This window comes from Bufo gargarizans, chromosome 4 (assembly GCF_014858855.1).
Source record: "Bufo gargarizans isolate SCDJY-AF-19 chromosome 4, ASM1485885v1, whole genome shotgun sequence".
NCBI lineage: Eukaryota > Metazoa > Chordata > Amphibia > Anura > Bufonidae > Bufo > Bufo gargarizans.
Window position 1 is genome coordinate 121,681,435 of NC_058083.1, and position 25,094 is coordinate 121,706,528.

Consider the following 25,094-nt stretch of genomic DNA (forward strand, 5'->3'; position numbering starts at 1 on the left):
TCCAATTCTCTTCCTATAGTGGCCAGAACAGGAGCTACTGCACATACATGTCTATGCGCTCTCCCACAGTCCCAGCCACCAGATAGACCAGTGCCTTTTTCTATAGTGTGCAGTTATGGCCACCGCTGCTAGAATGTAGGGTGGTCTTAACCCCTGGATTCGAGCAGTGTATAATTCAATTGAAAAATGAATCAAGCTAGCAAAAGAAGCAATATGGACACTCACAATACATTAGTAAATGCCTATTTGTTGCTTTTTCCATATGGTAAATGCAATTTGTTGACGTGACACAACAACTTTAATTATTAATTCCCACTGGAATAGTCATTGACTCCATCACTATTCTCTGGCCAGTGCACCTGCATCTATATTCCTCCATTTCACTCTGCCAAAACAAAGGAGCCCCAATGCTGTGGTGTGCTCTGAGGGAAGAAAAGGCTCACCTTCCTATCACTTCACAGCTCTAGGGATTATGGGTGTGAGGATTTCCACTTGTGCACAGCTATCACTGTCAAAGCCACTATCACACTCATCCTCCACTCGCTCTCTCTGGGCTTGCTGCAAGGATAGGCTTCAGCTAGCGAACATGAAGAGCAGTTGCTCAGGAAGTCCAAACAGAACGCTTGCACAAGGGCCTTTTGAGCCTTAGTTACACCTCTGACTATAGAGGATGTGTGCCTTATGTGCTGAGATCATGGCTGTGACTAGTAGATTTTCTAGACCTTTTACATGCAACATATGTAAACAAGTTAGGCAATAAATAAAATGAGCACTCACCACCTGGTATACTGTCAATAGTTTATCTCTACAAAATTTTGTTAAAATTATATTAATAACATATATAACATTAAAACATATTTGCACAAATGTTGGTAAATATATCTGATGGATATAACTGATGATTCTAGCTATTATCTAAAGTTATTCAATCTCGCTGATCTCTTAATGTCTGGAATGTCTAATACATTATCAAAATATATAAGAGAATTGTGTGCGAATATCAAAAGGTCAAAATATCAAAAGATAATTCCAAAGAGTGTCCATAGTGTGGATGAACTAGTTAGATAAGTTCCAAAAATTAGTGTCAAAGTAAAAAATGCTGAAACAAAGTGTCAGAATATTGTTCAATGTGATGAGAATCCTCGTGCAGTAAAGATATCCGGACAAGCAGATTGAAAACTTAGGATAGATCTGTTGATCTCCCAATATCTGTCAGTATTTCCAATATTGGCAATCAATATAGTATGGAGGTTGAATATTAGTAGTTGGGGTTAGGTATTAGTATATAGGGATTGCGTCTGGGGCGTCCCCCTGATGCTCCCCCTCTTACCTTCCCCTGCGTGATGTTCACTGCTTTTGGGTGGTCGGCTTCGGTGCGGCTCGCTGTAGATCACCGCTGGATATGGTGAAAACGATGTTTGCTTTCAGCGTTGTTTGTTAGTCTCGTGGCCTTCCTCTGACGTCATCAAACCTCGTCTGGTTTGCGTGTCATTCACCCGGCGACTCTCGTGTTCGCTCACGATAGATTCGAGACCTCCTTCTGATTGTGGATCAGTGTCTGTGTCGATCCGTATAGGGAACGATTTGCTCTGGTACACTTTCTTTAGATTTTCTCCTAGGTCTAGATGGGTAGTTGGTCCTCTCCAAAAACAGGCCAGACGCGTTTCGAGGGTTAATCCTCTTCCTCAGTGGCTAAGCCACTGAGGAAGAGGATTAACCCTCGAAACGCGTCTGGCCTGTTTTTGGAGAGGACCAACTACCCATCTAGACCTAGGAGAAAATCTAAAGAAAGTGTACCAGAGCAAATCGTTCCCTATACGGATCGACACAGACACTGATCCACAATCAGAAGGAGGTCTCGAATCTATCGTGAGCGAACACGAGAGTCGCCGGGTGAATGACACGCAAACCAGACGAGGTTTGATGACGTCAGAGGAAGGCCACGAGACTAAAAAACAACGCTGAAAGCAAACATCGTTTTCACCATATCCAGCGGTGATCTACAGCGAGCCGCACCGAAGCCGACCACCCAAAAGCAGTGAACATCACGCAGGGGAAGGTAAGAAGGGGAGCATCAGGGGGACGCCCCAGACGCAATCCCTATATACTAATACCTAACCCCAACTACTAATATTCAACCTCCATACTATATTGATTGCCAATATTGGAAATACTGACAGATATTGGGAGATCAACAGATCTATCCTAAGTTTTCAATCTGCTTGTCCGGATATCTTTACTGCACGAGGATTCTCATCACATTGAACAATATTCTGACACTTTGTTTCAGCATTTTTTACTTTGACACTAATTTTTGGAACTTATCTAACTAGTTCATCCACACTATGGACACTCTTTGGAATTATCTTTTGATATTTTGACCTTTTGATATTCGCACACAATTCTCTTATATATTTTGATAATGTATTAGACATTCCAGACATTAAGAGATCAGCGAGATTGAATAACTTTAGATAATAGCTAGAATCATCAGTTATATCCATCAGATATATTTACCAACATTTGTGCAAATATGTTTTAATGTTATATATGTTATTAATATAATTTTAACAAAATTTTGTAGAGATAAACTATTGACAGTATACCAGGTGGTGAGTGCTCATTTTATTTATTGCCTAATTTCAACCATTGTTCTGGGTGGACGGGTGAACCACCCATAAAATAGAGCACCATTATCATACATCAGATACGGGTGAGCCACGATATACATTCTTCCTTTTTAAATATGTAAACAAGTACCATGGGGGGCTGTGTAGCAGTGACACTGGAGCCTCAGGGTATTTTTTATTTTTTTTAATAAAGCCTGGATAACACCTTTATAGTATTAATTTCATCATATGAGGAAGAGGGAGATTTTGGGCCCCCTCAGGCTTCATGGTGGAGTGTGACTGTAACCTTTGCACCCCTATAGTTAGACCCCTGGATGTCCTAATCTCCAACAATCTGCTAAACACCTGTACCAATATTCTGCTTTTATATTTTTCTTTACCTTTACACTTTGTCCAAGGTTGTCCAGTGAATTGATATCCAGCCCTTCTTTACAGGCCTGCAAGCAAGAGATCACTTTGCGACTTTCTATTTTTCCAGGGCGCAGAGTAAGACTGGCAATGCTGCCACGAAAGTATTGGGCAAATTTAGGCTTTGTGATTTCACCACCTGCCATGGAAAAAGAAAGTTACAGAGGAGAAGCTGAATTCCATGTTTATTTATATAATCCATCAAGTAGGGTTGTCAAGAGTGGACATCCTTTTTAAAGAGGATTTCCACCAAAAACATAGGGCCTGATTTATCATAGAGAGGCGGTGTATGCTGGTCTATGGTAACCCCGAATGCTGCTGGAGGCTGCGTCTAATTTATGACAAGGCATAAGCGTCATCATAAATTGGGCGCAGCCTTCACTAGTTCGTGTGCCTGAACTGAAATTTCAGCAAGTGCTCCTTTATATTATAAGGCATATTCTTTATTTTCAACATATAGCCAAAGATTAAAGGACGCGTTTCAGGCTGTCTAGCTTTCCTCAACTGCAGAAGAGCATAAAAAATAAAGAATATACCTTATTATACAAAGGAGCACTTGCTGGGATTCCTTTTACAATTGATTGTGGGGAATACCCCTTCCCATGCAGCTCGCATTGTGGATCGAGTGCCGACTAAATTTGTATATGTAAACTGAAATTTCAGTCTTCTACGGTGTAAAAGAAGATAGATATGGTAGAGCCACTTGCGTGATCCCTCCCCTGCCTCTACTATGCCCCTTTTTCTAGAAAGTGGCTGAGACGGCATAAAAAAGCGAACAAAACTAGTGAAATGTTATGATGAATCAGGCCCATAATATTGCCCATATAGTGAATATGAAGTTAGATCAGCATTTAATTAGAGACATTTCCATTTCTTGGTGGGGTGGTCAATTATGTAAAAGTAGAAACAGAGAGTGCCATAATATTAGCTGTCACCATCGGAAACAAATTTTCAGAAATGTAGACCCTGTGATACCATCAGTTTCTCAGTCATGACAACCATTGTGGCTGTACTGTAGTTGTCTTATGACAGGACGGAGCCAAAGATCTACAGTCCCACAGGGAGCTTGCAGATCGCAATGTAACCCGGTGCTCGAGTTACAGATAAGAGCTTACCTTCATGGCCTTTGTAGTTGTGCGGCAGTAAGCAAGAGTTTACGGTAGTTGTACCCCAACAAATGTGATATTGATGAACTATCCTGAGGACAGGTCATCAGTATCATGAAACCAGAAAACCCCTTTCAGCTCCTTCACTCCTCGTCTGTGCTGTTTGGTGGGCATACGGAATACTTCAGAAAAATCTCCTAAAGTATATTCCAACTTGTCAATGAACTTTAATGATCACATATATGCCAAAAGATCACTTGGTGTATGTTTGACCCATATATCACAGAGTTCTGCAGCCCCAACAATTTTGAGTAGAAATGTCTCCTAGCAAACTTTGATGTGTACTTTTGTAACCCCTCATAGAACTCTTCTGCCTCCTATGCTGAAAAGATTAGATCTATGTATTTGTAATTGCTATAACTTAATAGGCTTGTATTACATTTATCATTTATATCAGAGATGACATATGTTCTAGTCTGCAGCACCACATTAATGCAAACATCTGTCAGTCTTTAAGTAGTATTTATGGCATTGCAGGAACTTTGCTATTATAAATGGATGCTGTCACTAAAACAAATCTACTAACTAAGAAAATTATAATATTTATTTTATTTCTCTCCTTTCAGTCACATAAAAAAGGTCCTGGTGTATTGAATTCAACTTTTTTTTACAGTACCTGGAAAAATTGGAAATTTATCTTAGCTGAAGTCTCCAAAAATGTTCTGAATATTTTAAGGTTTTGTCAGTTTGATTATTGGACATTTTGTCAGGCAAATCAATCCCATCATTGTAAAAAGAACATTTACCATAGGACAGGATGAATTAGTGTATGATGATACTTCCAGTATACAGTATTTGTTTTACAGGCTAAATATTTGCAGTGCTATATTATTATTTTTTTCCAGAAAAGCATTGACCTTTTATGTTGTAGTCATTGCTTTTATGCTCCTGTTCAGTCAGCAATTCTTTAATTATTTAGATACTTACAGTATTTACCAAGTGCATATTTATTTTTATTTTTTTAAGATACATTATATGTAATCTCTATTAAGGTTTATCTAAAAAAAAAAAAGGTTATGTCAAAGAACCTCATTAAAATCTCACCAAAAATATTTTTACAGTTTACCAGTATTCCCTCCAAGGTGCATGGCCGCACAGTTTATATAGTGCCCCGCTCAGGACCTCTGTAGGCTGCAGGCGCTTCCTTGCACTTCCATGCTGTTCACAAAGCTTATAAGGTATTGACGCTAGCCTAACATCGGAACGTTCTGTGCTGGTCTCAAAGTTGGCAATGCCTCCCCGCTCTTGCAACATTGCTGCTGTGTGTTCCACAAAATATCACAGCAGCAGTAGAGCTAGAAGGAGGAGGTGGTGCCAGCTTTGAGCCCTCACAGAATGTCCTCTTTGTGATGACCTAACCTAGCACTGGGCCACAAGCCACAGACCATGCTGAGGTGACATCTACTACATTATCTGCACTGAGAGAGTTATCACTATGTTATCTGTAGTGTTACACAGAACTGCAGGTGATATCTACTACATTATCTTTACTCATAGTGTTATCACTGTGGTATCTGTGGTGTTACATAGGACTGCAGGTGACATCTAATACATTATATATACTCAGAGAGTTATCACTGTGTTGTTTGTGGTGTTACATAGGACTGCAGGTGACATCAACTACATTATATATACTCAGAGAGTTAGCACTGTATGGTTTGTGGTGTTAGATAGGACGGCAGGTAAGACTTTTATGGTATATTCACAGGAGTCCAATAGATGCAGATCGACCACAGGTCCTATTCTCCCACAGAAGTAAATAGAGCAGTCATGCATGAGTCACCTCTCCACAAACTGCAGTAGGCAAATAAAGTTCTGTTCTTGAGATAAAGTCTGTGTCTCTCAGACTTTTATGACATATACCCAGAAAAGTCAGAGATGGGAATATCCCTTTAAATGATGGTTACACAGTATTACAGTGGTTTCTACATGGGAATGTACCATTATAACAGATTGCCCACATTTCATAGCGTATTGACCAGCTACCTAACTGGTGTGCTCAGCAACTGCAAAGGCTTAGAGGAAACACTGCCCCTTACTAAAGTCTGTATTTCACTGGCAGATTTTCTGCCAGATAATCCCTAATGAGTGTTCATAGTAAGACTTGTTAGTAGAGTTGAGTGAACCCGAATTGCAAAGTTCGGGTTCGTACCGAACTTTGCGACATTTTCACTGAAGTTCGAGTTCGGTGTTCGGATGATTTTATTATTTTCCATTATAAAAAACAGAATGCTAAATAAAATGGCTATTGAGAGGTAAAAAAATAAATAAATCACCTCATCCACTTGTTCACGCTGCCGGTATCTTCTTTTCTTCAAGACCTGCAAAAGGACCTGCGGTAACATCACCGCAGGTCCTGCTGAATGAAGATAGAAGGACCTTATATCTTCATTCAGCAGGACCTGCAGTGACGTCACCGCGCTCACAGCACAGTAGCGTCACCGCAGGTCCTTTTGCAGGTCCTGAAGAAAAGAAGATACTGGCTGCACGATCAAGTGGATGAGGTAAGGTTTTTTTTTTTTTATAAGGGAAAATAATAAAGTGAAGTTTGGGTCCCCATTGACTTAAATGATTCGTGATTACAGAGCACAATCTGCCACTGGCAAATCGTGATCTTTCAGGACATTGTAAGATCATGGTTGCCCAATGAACGAGCATTTGTTGATTCATCAAGCAAATGGTGGCAGTATTAAACTGTCAGATGATCGCTAACAAAGTTTGAGTTCGGGACCTGAATTTGACCCGAACTTCACCCCGAACCCGAACTTTGAACTGAAGTTCAGACGAACCCGGCAAACCCAAACTTCCACGGTTCGCTCAACCCTACTTGTTAGCGATCATCTGACAGTTTAATTGCTACTACCATTTACTTGATGAATCAGCAAATGCTCGTTCATTGGGCAACCATGATCTTACAACGTCCTGAAAGATCACGATTTGCAAGTGGCATATTGTGTTCTATAATCACAATCTGCTGCCAGCAAATAACTAGTGTGAGGGGTAGCTTTATTTCAGGGGATCATCCTCACAGATAAGGCTTCAGGACATCAGGTTTCAAGGGAACCTGTCATGTGGATATTTGATTATAATCTAACTAATTATATACAATCATTAACTACTAAAAAGTGCCTTAGATGTATTCACTTACTGGTGTGACAGATGGTTACCTCATAATATACACACAAATATGCCACATGCCGCATGCTAATGAGCTGATTTGAGTCCATCGTTTTTTTAATTCCGAGCTATAGCCACTCCCCTTCCCACCTGCTGCTGATTCATATGGAAAATAACTGTCAATCAGCAGCAGGTAGGCGGGAAGAGTCAGGAGCTCATGAATATTCAGGACTCATCATTATGAGCTGGAGCTTTTCAATGCAAGATGTTGGCAGATTGACTCGGTCAACTAAAGAAAGTGACCCAGCATTTTTCTAAGAGAATCAGTCACTTATTTATGTTGCCCTTAGTTAGGACACCATAAAACTGGTGACAGGTTCCCTTTAAGGTCCAAACAGTGCATTACCGATGCGGCTTTCCCAGCCAATGTCCCACAGCCTCCTGGCTGTACAGAACACAGTACACCCCCTGTCTGAAGTCCAGTGCCTCTTGTGCCTCCAGCTGGTCTCACCTGTGGGAGAATAGGGGTGTAGACCGCACTATCCACCACTTCCTTGCCTCTAACCTGTTAGAGATCTGTCACTGTCTCACACTAGACAACATTGGGATAAGTGATGGCAAAATGACAGCTTCTCCCCATGCTGTGGAGCAGATTACTGTATGCAATTGCAGCTGTCTCCTCCGCTTGTGAGCAGCCAATTGCTGGGAAGGAGCACTTCCCTCCCGACAATAATCTGCAGAATAGGGCTGCGTAATAAAGCCTTAAGTCTCCCAGTCAGAAACCGTATGATTAAAATGTGTTCCTATCCCCAACCAGAACAAACCAAGGATGTCAAATTAACGCTTACATCCATTTTTTGCTAGGCATTAGCCCAAGCTCCTAAAGTCCTGGTTAAATTAACATCACTACTGAATATTTGTGTCAGTGTGCACACACACATATATATACACTCACCTAAAGAATTATTAGGAACACCTGTTCTATTTCTCATTAATGCGATTATCTAGTCAACCAATCACATGGCAGTTGCTTCAATGCATGTAGGGTTGTGGTCCTGGTCAAGACAATCTCCTGAACTCCAAACTGAATGTCAGAATGGGAAAGAAAGGTGGGCTACAACAGCAGAAGACCCCACCGGGTACCACTAATCTCCACTACAAATAGGAAAAAGAGGCTACAATTTACACGAGCTCACCAAAATTGGACTGTTGAAGAGTGGAAAAATGTTGCCTGGTCTGATGAGTCTCGATTTCTGTTAAGACATTCAAATGGTAGAGTCTGAATTTGGCGTAAACAGAATGAGAACATGTATCCATCATGCCTTGTTACCACTGTGCAGGCTGGTGGTGTAATGGTGTAATCGTGTGGGGGATATTTTCTGTGCACACTTTAGGCCCCTTAGTGCTAATTGGCCATCGTTTAAATGCCACGGGCTACTTGAGCATGGTTTCTGACCATGTCCATCCCTTCATGACCACCATGTACCCATCCTCTGATGGCTACTTCTAGCAGGATATTGCACCATGTCACAAAGCCCGAATCAATTCAAATTGGTTTCTTGAACATTGCAATGAGCCCCCACAGTCACCAGATCTCAACCCAATAGAGCAGCTTCGTGCCCTGGATGTGCATCCCTCAAATCCCCATCAACTGCAAGATGCTATCCTATCAATATGGGCCAACAATTCTAAAGAATGCTAACAGCACCTTGTTAAATCAATGCCACGTAGAATTAAGCCAGTTCTGAAGGCAAAGGGGGTCCAACACCGTATTAGTATTGTGTTCCTAATAATTCTTTAGGTGAGTATATATTAGCCCCTTTATTAATTAAGGACCTGACTCATTAGAAGCTTGAATTAACTTTCTCTACACGATAAATGCCACTTGCTGAAGTGACACAATCCCTTTAACCCTTTCCTGATACAACGTTTTTCCGTTCTTGTTTTTGGCTCCCTGCCTTTCCTGAGCCATAACTTTTCCATTCACATAGATGTATGAGGGCTTGTATTATTTTTGCGAAATAAGTTGTACTTTTGTAATCCCACCATTTAATATTGCATAGGATGTAGTGGGAAGTGGTAAAAACATTCCAAATGAGGTGGAATTGGAAAGAAACACAACTTTTTTTTTTATAGCATTCACTATGTAGAAAAACTGACTTGTTTAGTTTTGATACATAGTACATTATACCGGTAGAAACAAATCCTGCAATAACACATGTGTATAGTTTTTCTTGCTTTTTAATACTGCAAAAATAAATAAATAAATAAAAACTTTTTTTAAAATAATTATTTTTCCATCACCATTAGAGATTAACACATTTTTTAAAAATTCAATTCGTTGATTCACCGATTTTTTTTTGAAAAATTTGGTTTGATCCGAGGCGTATTACGTTAAAAAAAAAACTGCAATGTCCTGGCTGTTGAGAGTCTTTATAGTGGTGTAGAACACTGTGCCTTGTAGTAACACGCATAGGGAGTCTGCTTTGGTAGTGAAATAATACTGTGGGTCCCTATGACATGCAGATGACAGGCATCGCTCTTATAATCACAGCACAATTCACTTATTAGGGCAGTCACGGGGTCAAAACTGACCAAATAACTCAAGTATGAACTCAGCCTTACAGGTCGATGTTAGTGCCAAGAAGAAGCACACTCCTTTTACGCCGTCGCCAGCTGATTTAACATAGATGTCTACAGAACCCATTCTATTAAACGCTTATACAAGTAGAACCCCCCCCAGACAGAGCAGTAAGTTTGTGTTGATGTCACTGATTAATTTGCCCTTCCTCTGATCCGTCAGAACAATAACCCCCCTCAGCATGTGCTCAATAATCCATCAGTATTGCTAATGCCAAAAAAAAAGTGGTGGAGTGGATCTAAAACAGAGATGATGTGTGAATGGAATATTTGCATGTCTTCTGTGTTTTGTAGAGCCCCTGGACAGAGTGGAGAGGGTGTCAGCAGTAAGTTTGTGTTGACGTCACTGATTAATTTGCCCTTCCTCTGATCTGTCACAGCAATAACCCACAAAAAACATCAGCATTCGCTCAATAATCCATCAGAATTGCTAAAGCCCCCCACCCAAAAAAACAAACAAACAAGAGTGGATTTAAAACAGAGATTACACTTGAATGGAATATTTGCATGTCTTCTGTACCCACTCCTGCTTTTGACTACCAAATCATAAGCCAATTCTGATGATGTGACCATACAGGCCTTACAGCTGCTCCACAGACAGGCTCCATTGTGCGTCTCATTTTTTCCTTCCTTCTGACAGATCAGAAGAAAGGTCAAATAAATCATGATGTCAACCAGGCCGAAAGGTAAAATAGTGGCCCAGTCATAAAGTGGGGAGGGTGGGAACAGCATGAGAAGTCCACAGAGTGGACCTATGACATAGAGGTGAGGTGGAAGCAGCATGAGGAGACCATAGAGTGGCCTAATGACAGAGTCTGGAGGTGGCGGCAGCATCAGAAGGCCACAGAGCGGCGCGATGACGAAAGATTGCGGAGGTGGTGGCAGCATATGGAGTCCACAGAGTAGCATTACGACGAGAGATTGTGGAGGTGGCAGCAGCATCAGGAGGCCACAGAGTGGCACAATTACCGAGTCTAGAGTTGGCAGTAGTATGAGAAGGCCACTTAGTGGTACAATGACCAAGTCTGGAGTTGGCAGCAGTATGAGGAGGTTACGGAGTGGCACGAAGACAAAGTGTGGAGGTGTCAGGAGCATAAGGAGGCCAGAGTAGCATGATGACGAGAGAATGTGGAGGTGGCTGCAACATGAGGAGGCCACAGAGTGGCACCACAACATAGTGTGGAGTTGGCAGCAGTATGAGGAGGCCACTGAGTGGCACAATGACCAAGTCTGGAGGTGGCAACCATATGAAGAGGTTACCAAGTGGCACAATGAAAGAGTATGGAAGTGGCGGCAGCATCAGGAGGCCACAGATTAGCACGACGACAAGAGATTGTGTAGGTGGCAGCAGCAGCATGAGGAGGCCACAGAGTGGCACGAAGACAGAGTGTGGAGGTGTCAGCAGCATAAGGAGGCCAGAGTAGCATGATGATGAGAGAATGTGGAGGTGACTGCAACATGAGGAGGCCACAGAGTGGACCACGATATAGTGTGGAGTTTTCAGCAGTATGAGGAGGCGACTGAGTGACACAATGACCGAGTCTGGAGGTGGCAGCCATATGAAAAGGTTACCAAGTGGCACAATTACAGAGTCTGGAGTTGGCAGCAGTATGAGGAGACCACAGAGTGGCCCAATGTAAGAATGGCACAATGACAGAGTCTGGAGTTGACGAGATGATGCATGATGACGAGAGAATGTGGAGGTGGCTGCAACATGAGGAGGCCACAGATTGGCACTATGACAGAGTCTGAAGGTGACGGCAGCATCAGGAGGCCACAGAGTGGCACACAGACAGAATCTGGAGTTGGCAGCAGTATAAGGAGGCCACCGAATGGTATAATGACCAAGTCCGGAGTTGGCAGCATTATGAAGAGTCCACCGAGTGGCAAAATGACAGAGTCTGGAGTTGGCAGCAGCATGAGGAGACCAAAGAGTAGCACAATGACAGAGTGTGGAGGTGGTGGCAGCAGCAGCCGTATCAGGAGGAGGCCACAGAGTGGCACAATGACTGTCTGGAGGTAGCGACAGAAGCAGCATCAGGAGGATAGCACAGAGTGGCAAGGTGACATAGTGCGGAGATGGCAGTAGCAGCAGCAGCATCAGGATACCACAGAGTGGCAAGGTGACAGTGTGGGGATGGCAGTGGCAGCACCAGCATAATCAGGATGCCACAGAGTGGCAAAGTGGCATAGTGTGGAGATTGCAGTGGCAGCAGCAGCAGAATCAGGATACCACAGAGTGACAAGGTGACATAGTGTGGAGATGGCAGTAGCAGCAGCAGCATCAGGATACCACAGAATGGCAAGCTGACATAGTGTGGGGATGGCAGTAGCAGCAGCAGCAGCAGTAGGATATCACAGAGTGCAAGGTGACATAGTGTAGAGATGGCAGTAGCAGCAGCAGCATCAGGATACCACATATGTTGATGCTGCATATGTTGCACAGGACTGTGGTGCCAACATTGGCACCCTGTCCATGCTTCACCTTCTACCCACATATTATACATATGACCATGTTAACCTCCTCTGGCGGCTTAACAAAAAAATACCATACCGCCGAGTAGGTGATTTCCCCCCCAACCGTCCGCACTGACTGACTGCTACCGCCGCTGCTTCCATGAACCCCTGCACAACTACTTCCTGGGTAGGTACGCTGCTGAAAAGAAGGTGGTCTTCCTAGGGCATGTTTGGCTGCTGACCTGACCTCCCACCGCTGCCACCCTGCTGACTCCCAGCCATGCTTTCAACACATATAACTACTGACGTGAACTGAGAATATATTTTTCTTTTTGTACTAAAATAGGCCACTAAACTCTTTCAACAGAAATAACCACCGAATGAACTGATAAAATGTTTTAGTTTTTGTACTGAAATACAAAATAACACATATAACTGCCGCACTGACTGACTGCTACCGCCGCTACTTCCATGAACCCCTGCACCACTACTTCCTGGGCAGGTAGTCTGCTGCGAAGCAGGTGGTCTACCCCAGGCACATTTGGCTCCTGACCTTCCACTGCTGCCACCCTGCTGTCTCCCAGCCATGCTTTCAAAACATATAACCGCCGACGTGAACTGAGAATATATTTTTCTTTTTGTACTAAAATAGGCCACTAAACGCTTTCAAGACATATAATCGCCGACGTGAACTGAGAATATATTTTTCTTTTTGTACTTAAATAGGCCACTAAATGCTTTCAACACATATAACCACCGACGTGAACTGCAAATATATTTTTCTTTTTGTACTGAAATAGGCCACTAAATGCTTTCAACACAAATAAGTGTCGAAGTGAACTGAGAGTATATTTTTATTTTTGTACTGAAATACAAAATAACACATATAACCGCTGCACTGACAGACTGCTACTGCCGCTACTTTCGTGAACCCCTGCATCACTATTTCCCAGGCAGGTAAGCTGCTGCAAAGCAGTTGGTCTACCCCGGGCACGTTTGGCTCCCGACCTACCACTGCTGGCACTCTACTGACTCCCAGCCATGCTTTCAACACATATATCTGCCGACGTGAACTGAGAGTATATTTTTTCAACAAGGACCTTCTGGTATTGCACCATTTGCGGTGCGCTCGTTCTCTACACCTGAGGAATGAGAGGTGAGAAGTTCTCTTTGTAGCAGGGATCGAGAAGGGTGAACACCCAGTAATCCGTGTATTCTAAAATGTGTATAACGTGCGAGTCACGGGAGAGGCAGCCTAATACAAAGTCAGCCATGTGTGCCAAGAGTACCAACAGGCAAGACTTCGCTGTCATCATCAGGAGGATCACTCTCAATCGCCTCATCCGCTTCCTGCTCTTCTGCCCATCCATGCTGAACAGATGGAATTAAACTTCAGTCCCTGCATACAATTGACCAGTGCAGAAATAGTATCCATCGCTGCACTGACACAAACAAAATGACTTTTTTTGGCGGTTGATAATGTCACAGGTAAATGGGAGGGGAAAACACCAGATAACACACAGAAGGAAATTTACAGGATTTTAGGCCTCAAAGCTAAGGGAGAGGGATGGTGACCTACTAGGAATACCTAGACCTCTCCCTGACTCCTGCCAATATAAGTAGACCCTAAAGGTGGAAATACTCACACACCGTGACTTAAGCCCTGGAGACCATGGAAATCCCAAGGAGTAGTGTCAGGGAACAAGACTACTGGTTCCTTCCCAGATGAAGGAACCAGCGTCTCCCTGTGGCCTAGAAAACAAACACAAGTGAACAACAAAATGCAAAACAAAATGCACTTAGCTTCAAGAAGAATGGAGGAGCAGGAGATCCAAAGAAAGAACACACCAGCTCAACCAACTCCAGCAGGAAATATCAACTGCATATTCCCAATAACAAAAAATCACACATAATTAGTTAAAATAGAATAAGCCAACAACTTAGATGTGACCCCTAACTCATCACATATTATCAATCAACCATAATTATGTGTTTTATAATTACCATGACACTCCAAATATATGCATCATACCCACACATAATATGAAGCAATCTAAATACATCAACCATATATGTGCATATATAGGTATACAGGTAAAACTCGAAAAATTAGAATATAGTGTCAAAGTCCATTTATTTCAGTAATGCTAATTAAAAGGAATTGCATTAATGCACCTTAAAATTTGAATTTTGTGAAAAGTTTCAATATTCTAGGCTCAAAGTGTCACACTCTAGTCAGCTATTTAATCCATACCCCCTGAGCAAAGGGTACCTACAATTTGTGACTTTGGGGTTTCATAAACTGTAAGCCATAAGCATCCTAATTATAACAAATAAAGGCTTGAAATATTTTGCTTTTTATGTAATGAGTCTATTTCATATATTAGTTTCACCTTTTTAGTTGCATTACTGAAATGAATGAACTTTGCACAATAGTCAAATTTTTCGAGTGTCACCTGTATATACGCACAATAACCATTGTGCAGAGTACCCCAATTAAATAATACATCATAAATAAAAAAATATTTTTCTCTATAAGCACCCTGTGATTAAAAGAATATAATAAATAATAAATAAATAATAAATCCCAATTCATGTCAAATTAAAACATAATTGCAACACCAATAAATAAAAAACCTTATAATAAATAACCAATTGATGAAAGGATAAATGTATTAATAGTCTTTTACAAAACGCATCAGATACACGCCTGGGAGTAACTCAAATCGCTAGGTCAAATAGGCCTGCACTGGGGAGTAACAGTAGTGATGCTGGAGATTAGTATATGCAAATACAAAAGAACATAGAAACATATATAAAAATGTCCATAGACATCCAAATAGAGTCCATATTATGTATAGCAATTCTTGTCTTCAGTAGGGATAATAACCCCCCCCCCCCATTTTTTTTTTTATATTTATGGTATTTATAAGGCAATCCATGATCAACATATCATCTATGATGAATCATGTATTAGGTGCTATAATCATGTTCTAATTTGTTTATCAATTATGGATTTATTATTATTTTTGATTATGTCTATTGATTGTGGTGGTGTTTTTGCATCTATTTATATTTTTATGCTTATGAATTTTGGGCATTCATATTGTTAGTGCATTATCTATTAAATAAATGCATGCACACTCTTATAAAATTAAGATATTTCCACATATTTATCTCTATTGCACTTTATTATATATATATATATATATATATATATATATATATATATATATATATGCAAACCGGATTCCAAAAAAGTTGGGACACTGAACAAATTGTGAAAAAAAACTGAATGCAATGATGTGGAGATGTCAAATGTCAATATTTTATTTGTAATAGAACGTAGATGACAGATCAAACATTTAATCCGAGTAAATGTATCATTTTAAAGGAAAAATACGTTGATTCAAATTTTCACGGTGTCAACAAATCCCAAAAAAGTTGGGACAAGTAGCAATAAGAGGCTGGAAAAAGTAAATTTGAGCATAACGAAGAGCTGGAAGACCAATTAACACTAATTAGGTCAATTGGCAACATGATTGGGTATAAAAAGAGCTTCTCAGAGTGGCAGTGTCTCTCAGAAGCCAAGATGGGTAGAGGATCACCAATTCCCACAATGTTGCGCAGAAAGATAGTGGAGCAATATCAGAAAGGTGTTACCCAGCGAAAGATTGCAAAGACTTTGCATCTATCGTCATCAACTGTGCATAACATCATCCGAAGATTCAGAGAATCTGGAACAATCTCTGTGCGTAAGGGTCAAGGCCGTAAAACCATACTGGATGCCCGTGATCTCCGGGCCCTTAAACGACACTGCACCACAAACAGGAATGCTACTGTAAAGGAAATCACAGAATGGGCTCAGGAATACTTCCAGAAACCATTGTCAGTGAACACAATCCACCGTGCCATCCGCCGTTGCCAGCTGAAACTCTACAGTGCAAAGAAGAAGCCATTTCTAAGCAAGATCAACAAGCTCAGGCTTTTTCACTGGGCCCGGGATCATTTAAAATGGAGTGTGGCAAAATGGAAGACTGTTCTGTGGTCAGACGAGTCATGATTCAAAGTTCTTTTGGAAATCTGGGACGCCATGCCATCCGGACCAAAGAGGACAAGGACAACCCAAGTTGTTATCAACGCTCAGTTCAGAAGCCTGCATCTCTGATGGTATGGGGTTGCATGAGTGCGTGTGGCATGGGCAGCTTGCATGTCTGGAAAGGCACCATCAATGCAGAAAAATATATTCAGGTTCTAGAACAACATATGCTCCCATCCAGACGTCATCTCTTTCATGGAAGACCCTGCATTTTTCAACAAGATAATGCCAGACCACATTCTGCATCAATCACAACATCATGGCTGCGTAGGAGAAGGATCCGGGTACTGAAATGGCCAGTCTGCAGTCCAGATCTTTCACCTATAGAGAACATTTGGCGCATCATAAAGAGGAAGGTGCAACAAAGAAGGCCCAAGACGATACATTATTATTCAATTATGTATGTATATATAAATGGGACACATTGATCTTGGAACATGGACCACTGAGGAAGCCATCACTGACTGGCGATATATATGCGTGGGGACTTCTCTTACCTTCACATCATGTCCGCCTATCTCCATATTTGATAAGTATCTAGTGCATATTTTTGTTGCCTTAATCTTGTTTTTTATACTACTTTGGCGGTGCATATATGTTTACATCTGAAGTGTGGTGTCTGTAGGTTTATTCCACACATAGGTATGTAATTGTATACAATTCATTTTAAATGTCTGTGACTTTGTGTTTCTTGAATAAATTATATATTTATATAAGAGATGTGGCCTTTGTATGCTGTATTTCTTGCTCTCTTTCTGGTTTACATGTTTTACATTTATGCAGCGACCTGCACTCTGTGTTATATATTAGGTGTGCCCCCACTGTCGGCTTTCACCACATATAACTGCAGAAGTGAAATGCGTATATATCTTTCCTTTTTGTACTGAAATAGGCAACTAAAGTCTTTCTACACAAATAACTGAAAAATTGAAATGCATAAATATTTTTCTTTTTCCACAGATATAAGCCACCAAAGGCTTTTCAACATAGCACTTGCACCCCAATAACAAGAACAAATTGCTAGAATGCCAGAGCTGTAAAATGGCTATTTAGATCCCAAATAATTTTTCCCTGCACTTGGATTTATTTCACAATGAGGTTTTTTTAGCACTGTCTCTAGCGCCTTCTCACGTCTGTCCCTGCACTCAGGACCACTGGAAAATGTCGGACTCTAAGATGGCCACCATATTTATAGGACTTTGACATCACAGGGCTGGCAGGCTGCTGATTGGCTGCATGCATGGCATTATGGGTCAGCCCGCCTTCCCAGAGTTCCTTGCCGCATGTCCTCACACGTGTAGCCGCTATTGTAGCCGCCATTTTAGGAAAAGTTATGATTCGTTACTACGAAGCGCGAGGAAATTCACATTCGTTGCAAATCAAATTTTTCCTGAAATTCGGATCGAATTCCACTTCGTCTGATTTGATTCGCTCATCTCTAATCACCATATTCTGATCCCCATAACTATTGAAAAGTTTTGTCTACGGAGATGTGTTAGGGCTCATTTTTTGTGGTATGATCTATAGTTTTTGATAATACCATTTTGCAGTGTGTATGACCTTTTAATCACTTTTTATTCAATTTTATTGGAGATAAAGTGAGGAAAAAAAGGTGAATCTGAATTTTTTTTCTTTAATCCATTTGCCATATGGGATAACTGTTTTAAAATATTTTAATAGTATAGGCTTTTTTGTATACATGATCCCCAATGATTTTACCATACTTTTTAAAAATTGTTTATTTATTATTAATTTGAGGAATGGAGGGTGATTAGAATTTTTAAATTTTTTATTTAACTTTTTTTTAGCTTTTTGTTAGATCCACAACTAGCAATCATGAGATTTTACCTTGTATAGAATAATGGAATTTGTTCCATTATTCTCTACAGAAATCACTATATCCCAGTTCACTGCTGCCACCTGCTGGTCTGAACTGAGATATTCTTAGCCTGGAGCTTAAAACAGGGTCTGGCTTATTATTAGAACGCTTGTTAGACTAAAAAGTTTATAGATACATATATACATATATATATATAAATATATATATACGGATGATTAACAATTTTTTCATCTTTTCACTTTCCAAATATATAGGATGAAAAGTGATCAAAAAGCCACACACAATCAAAATATTATCACTAAAAACTGCAAATAAAGGAGCTCTCACTCATGAGCTCTTATTTTCATCACCATATGAAGGGGAATTTTTTTCTTTTAAGTTTTTTTTTTCAGTATTAAAACACAAAAAAAACTATGTAAATGTAGTATTATTGTAACCATACTGACCCAGATAATAAAGATAGGTACGTTGTAATGCATATGGAAGGTCGAAAAAACAAAACTGTGGCGGAATTTCAGATTTTTCCCACTCTATCATATACAATATTAATTGGTGCCATTATAAAAGTACAACTTATCTGACAAAAACAACACCTCAACCGGCTATGTGAATATTAAAATAAAAAATTCTAAAATGGAAAATGGCTTGATCCTCAGATGGCTAAACCATACTCAGTGGCCTACGATATCACATACCTACATCTTCCTGCAGCGCCAACATTACATCTTCACAGAGGCACAATAAAATATAATATCTCTCCTGATCCCCCATCTACTGATTTCTCCTGTGGTGATCTAGTGCAAATCTATGTACAGTGCAGTTCTTTTAGTTGATATAATAATAATCCTCATAATGTCTGATAATCTGTCATTTATTTCCAGCACTGAAGTACAATGCAATCTTGAATTCCACCCAACCACATGCAGTAGGTGTAGCTTGTCGCCGCAGGTCAGTCATCCATTTGCCACTTATCTTTTATGCCACCGTGCCTCATCTACTGGTCCCCTGATGAACCACAGACCTTTTGAACAACTGGAGATTATATACTGCATCATAACACATGGGACATTCTGATTGAAAAATTGGCATCATCTATGTTTGTGAACCACTGGAAGGTAGGGATTCCTGAATAAGGGTACAGCCACCGATAAGTGGAGCTGCCCCTTTCGGGGAGATTTCTCCGCTTTTAGGCAAGGACAGGAAAGATGTTTAGGGATAGATTCCCTGATGGCTAAAAGGGGACTGTTGTATATTTAACCACACTAGTGGCAATATCTGATTATCATAAATATCATACATATGCCCCATAAGTTGATAATGATCTCCATTCATTTAAGTTCTACCTAATTTCTAAAAAACTAAAAAAAGTTTTTTGTTTGTACAGATTATAAATATTTTAAAGATATCATTAATAAATGTTACTTTTTTAGGGAACCGTAATTATTTTTTCATAGTTTAAATAGAATACTTTGTGTATTTTTTTTTATTTTGGGTAGTAGTTCTTTTTGTTCTAATTTTAATACATAAATATATAAAAAATATATGTATAAATATATGGGGTCATTTATCAAACTGGTGTAATGTACAACTGGCTTAGTTGCCCATAGCAATCAATCAGATTCGGCCTTTCATTTTTAAAAGGAGCTATGAAAAAAAAAAATGAAAGGAGGAATTTGGTTGGTTGTTGTGGGCGACTAAGCCAATTCTACTTTACACCAGTTTGATAAATGGCACTAATAGTTGCTGTGCATAACAACTAAATATAATCATATTTGGCAGGCAAGTTCTATCACATGCAATTAAAAAAGTTTTTTTTTTATATTTCAGTGTTCCAAACTTGAAATGCACTGTATTAGGCTACATGCACACGAACGTTGTTTGTTTCCGTGTCTGTTCAGTTTTTTTTGCGGATAGCATGCGGACCCATTAATTGCAATGGGTCCGCCATAAATGCGGACATCACACTGTATGCTGTCTGCATCAGTATGTCCGTTCCGTAGCCCAGCAAAAAAAATAGAACACATCCTATTCTTGTCTGTTTTAGGCATGGTTACAATGGTTCCGCAAAAAAAACGGATGTCGTCAGTTATTTTTTGTGGATCCGCAATTTGCGGAGTGCAAAACATATACGGTCATGTGCATATAGACTTAGGGTTACAATTTACACGCAAAAATATACACATATACGTAAGTTGGTGTCATGCAGTTGTTTAATCTAATTAGTAAAATTCCCACATTGTTAATGTTAAGAAACATGTCCACTATTTAGGGCTCTTTTTTATAAGTTTATATAAAATAAAAGCTAATTTCTCCAACAAGGTAGAATTATCACATGTTAATGTGTGTATTTTTTACTGAAGTTGTATCATGTTTGGCATTATCTACATGCATTTTTAGAATTGCTGTAAAATCTTGACAAACACCCTATGTTCTTTCACATGACTTTCCACAGTACAGCAATGGTATAATAATGGTTACATGTTAAATAATTGCAGGGCACTAAAGCGGCTTACGATGCTCATTTCACAGAAATTGAGTCTGAGTTACTACAGGCTTTATACTGTGCTTGCGGTGACCTGGTGGTTCACCGCTATAGAGGGTTAATGTGTCTTTATTTCAAATGTGCAACTTGTCTCCCGATGGCTTTGTGTGGGAGAAAAAGGTTACTTTTCTGGCCCCTTAGATGCAGTTGCCGTGTGAGGTCAGTTGGGAGCTGCTAGGAAGTGTGTAGCCAGTCCGAGCCTGCAAAGTGTAGTAGCTAGAGAGGTAAGAAGCAACAGACAAGGATACACCAGCCCTGTAAGCCAAAAGAAGCCAGAAAGGAGCATGTAATAGTAAGAGTGCTGGTAAAACACAAACCAATGAATGTAAAACAATTGGCTTAGGACAGCATTTGGGTTGGGGTTAGAAGTTTTAGCCTACCTACATTATTAAAGAGACAGATTGGCCATCTGTGAAAGGACTACACCCCACAGCTAGGTATTGTAGAGCTACATAGGGAGAATGAGACAGATAGATTGCACCCCTTTGGCCAAATTGGGAAGATGGCACAATTAAAGTGGAGAGGGACTCAGAGATAACCAGCTTATTGCCAATTCCTCCATATATGCAGCCTTGGGAAAATTGTATATGAAACTTGCAAGGAAACTACCTACTTTTGCAAGTGCCCGTATGTACCAACTGCCAACTTGTTTCAGTAAAATATAGTTGACTTGTTACTTATCGGTCTTATCATTTCATGGCATAATCACCTACACTGCCACAGCATTGCATTGTTTCACTTTGATGAAACCTTGCCTTGTACCTCAAAACCCAACAACAACCAGGGCACCTCAAACCAGGGTGTGCCCTGAGGGGAAGAAAGAATGTACCCCTTACTTCACCGCACAGCTCAGGGAGTAGCAGAGTGAAGACTGACACCTTGAGTGCTATAATCCCTATTGTTGCCACTGCCACCACTCCCGTCCCCTTCCTCTTCATTCCTGGATTCACCAGAATTAGTTCCCACATACAGTACAGACCAAAAGTTTGGACACACCTACTCATTAAAAGAGTTTTCTTTATTTTCATGACTATGAAAATTGTAGAATCACACCGAAGGCATCAAAACTATGAATTAACACATGTGGAATTATATACATAACAAAGAAGCGTGAAACAACTGAAAATAAGTCATATTCTAGGTTCTTCAAAGTAGCCACCTTTTCCTTTGATTACTGCTTTGCACACTCTTGGCATTCTCTTGTTGAGCTTCAAGAGGTAGTCACCTGAAATGGTTTTCACTTCACAGGTGTGCCCTGTCAGGTTTAATAAGTGGGATTGCTTGCCTTATAAATGGGGTTGGGACCTTCAGTTGCCTTGTGGAGAAGTCAGGTGGAAACACAGCTGATAGTCCTACTGAATAGACTGTTAGAATTTGTATTATGGCAAGAACAAAGCAGCTAAGTAAAGAAGAATGAGTAGCCATCATTACTTTAAGAAATTAAGGTCAGTCGGTGCAAAAAATTGGGAAAACTTTGAAAGTGTCCCCAAGTGCAGTCACAAAAACCATCAAGCGCTACAAAGAAACTGGCTCACATGCGGACCGCCCCAGGAAAGTAAGACAAAGAGTCACCTCTGCTGCGGAGGATAAGTTCATCCGAGTCACAAGCCTCAGATATCGCAGGTTAACAGCAGCTCAGATTAGAGACCAGGTCAATGCCACACAGAGTTCTAGCAGCAGACACATCTCTAGAACAACTGTTAAGAGGAGACTGTGTGAATCAGGCCTTCATGGTAGAATATCTGCTAGGAAACCACTGCTAAGGACAGGAAACAAGCAGAAGAAACTTGTTTGGGCTAAAGAACACAAGGAATGGACATTAGACCAGTGGAAATCTGTGCTTTGGTCTGATGAGTCCAAATTTGAGGTCTTTGGTTCCAACCACCGTGTCTTTGTGCGACGCGGAAAAGGTGAACGGATGGACTCTACATGCCTGGTTCCTGAAGGGTTAAACAGAATTAGCTGTGTGATCTGTATGAAGGACAAGAGGTTGGGTGACATCATATTGAAGGGTGACTATGTATACAATTACCTTCTGTCTTTATAAGGTGAAGTTTCTCGTCAGCATTTATTATAATGAGAGATGCCTTTCTTTCTCTATAAGGTACTGCTATTCTGTAATAAGAACTCAAGCTATTCTTGTATGTATGTTTGAAAGTATATAAGGCCCTGTACGACAACAATAAATAGAACTGTTTCTGACATAATTCTGCATCTGTCATTGACACGTTCTCCAGACGTCTGTCTTCGGGGACACAGAAAGGAATCACGGTGCATAGAGAGAAGGATAACATTCTTTCAGTTCCCACCGTGAAGCATGGAGGAGGAGGTGTGATGGTGTGGGGGTGCTTTGCTGGTGACACTGTTGGGGATTTATTCAAAATTGAAGGCATACTGAACCAGCATGGCTACCACAGCATCTTGCAGCGGCATGCTATTCCACCCGGTTTGCGTTTAGTTGGACCATCATTTATTTTTCAACAGGATAATGACCCCAAACACACCTCCAGGCTGTATAAGGGCTATTTGACCATAGAGGAGAGTGATGCGGTGCTGCGCCAGATGACCTGGCCTCCACAGTCACCGGACCTGAAGCCAATCGAGAGGGTTTGGGGTGAGCTGGACCGCAGAGTGAAGGCAAAAGGGCCAACAAGTGCTAAGCATCTCTGGGAACGCCTTCAAGACTGTTGGAAGACAATTTCAGGTGACTACCTCTTGAAGCTCATGAAGAGAATGTCAAGAGTGTGCAAAGCAGTAATCAAAGCAAAAGGTGGCTACTTTGAAGAACCTAGAATATGGCATATTTTCAGTTGTTTCACACTTTTTTGTTATGTATATAATTCCACATGTGTTAATTCATAGTTTTGATGCCTTCAGTGTGAATCTACAATTTTCATAGTCATGAAAATAAAGAAAACTCTTTGAATGAGAAGGTGTGTCCAAACTTTTGGTCTGTACTGTACATGGTCACAACCAATAAAACCCTACAGCCCTGAGGATTATTTTTATGGAATCACTTTATGTGTAAGGTGAATATTTGATAACATTATATAAAGAAGCTCTAAAGAACTTTCTATTCACACCATTCCTTGGCATCATGTAACACGTGACTCTCTGTCGAAGCTTTATTACAATGTATATTGCATTTTACCTGCTTACAGTGTATCTGCATAGCACAGTAGAATATCCTTTGTCTACTTCTGAATGATGACATTTTCTATTTATGCAGCCACCAGGCCTTTCATGTGCATTAGTCTAGTTTCTCAAGGTCAAGTTTAGCAGCAAAACTAATTATTAAGCAAATTCCACCTACATTCCCCCACCTCGACACATCAATGCGCATAAACAATATGGTGTTTTTGCTTATACCTTGTACATAACCTAGTACAATAAATAGACACTGCAGTTTTTTGCTAACCATGAGATAAAATGTCCTAATTATGTGAGGACAGATTTCAGCAATCTTTGCTCTCTACTTATTTAACACATAAATACACATTTAAAGTCAATGTTATAGTAGCCACCTAGGAATGGTAAAGAGAGATGAACAGCTGTGTGAAGGGTACATTTACTTTTAATACCGTGCAGATGGGTAATTTATTTTTGTACTCTCCGACTGCAATATGAGATCAAGGCATCACTCTGCTGCCATAAGCCATATTAACAGATAAACTGGTTATTGTTGCTTTATATTAGTACTACATGTATGCATAAACAAGTGTTGGATGATTAATACTTTAATAAATTTAAGTACAGCTAGAATTATAATCACCAAAACAATCTAAAAGGGAGTCCGTCAGAAGTTTACTCCATGTGAAACTGCAGACAGCACTAGGTAGGGGCTCGGAGAAGCAGCAGAAGCATACCTTTTGTGGAGCTTTTATGAGGAGCTGTGTGAATATTAAGATTTCTTCAGCCAAGCTCTCATCCTGAAAGTTTCCAGGAGGCGGAGGTTCACTATGAAGTGCTCTCAGCATTCAGCTGCTTTTCAGCCCTTCCCTCTGCTTTGAGTAACAGCTGTAGCTAGAAATAAGCAAAGTTCTGAAAAATTTGGTTTGGCATCTTTGCCGACGTTTGATAAGAATTTTGCTTTGTTACAAATTATTTTGTCCTGAATTACTATGTTAAAACTCTTTTTAACCACTGCTTAGACAGAAGTGCCTAAGGCCATTAGAAAACAGTAATGCACTAGTGC

General features: G+C 40.4%; 1 protein-coding gene across 1 annotated transcript in view; it reads right to left on the bottom strand.

The window, feature by feature from the left end:
• The window catches only part of CLSTN2 (calsyntenin 2), a 1,274,585-nt gene that overhangs the window by 61,825 nt on the left and 1,187,666 nt on the right, over nt 1–25,094 (bottom strand). The window contains exon 10 of the mRNA XM_044290609.1: nt 3,011–3,177. Coding sequence (XP_044146544.1) covers nt 3,011–3,177 — 167 coding nt within the window. The remainder of the gene's footprint in view (nt 1–3,010; nt 3,178–25,094) is intronic.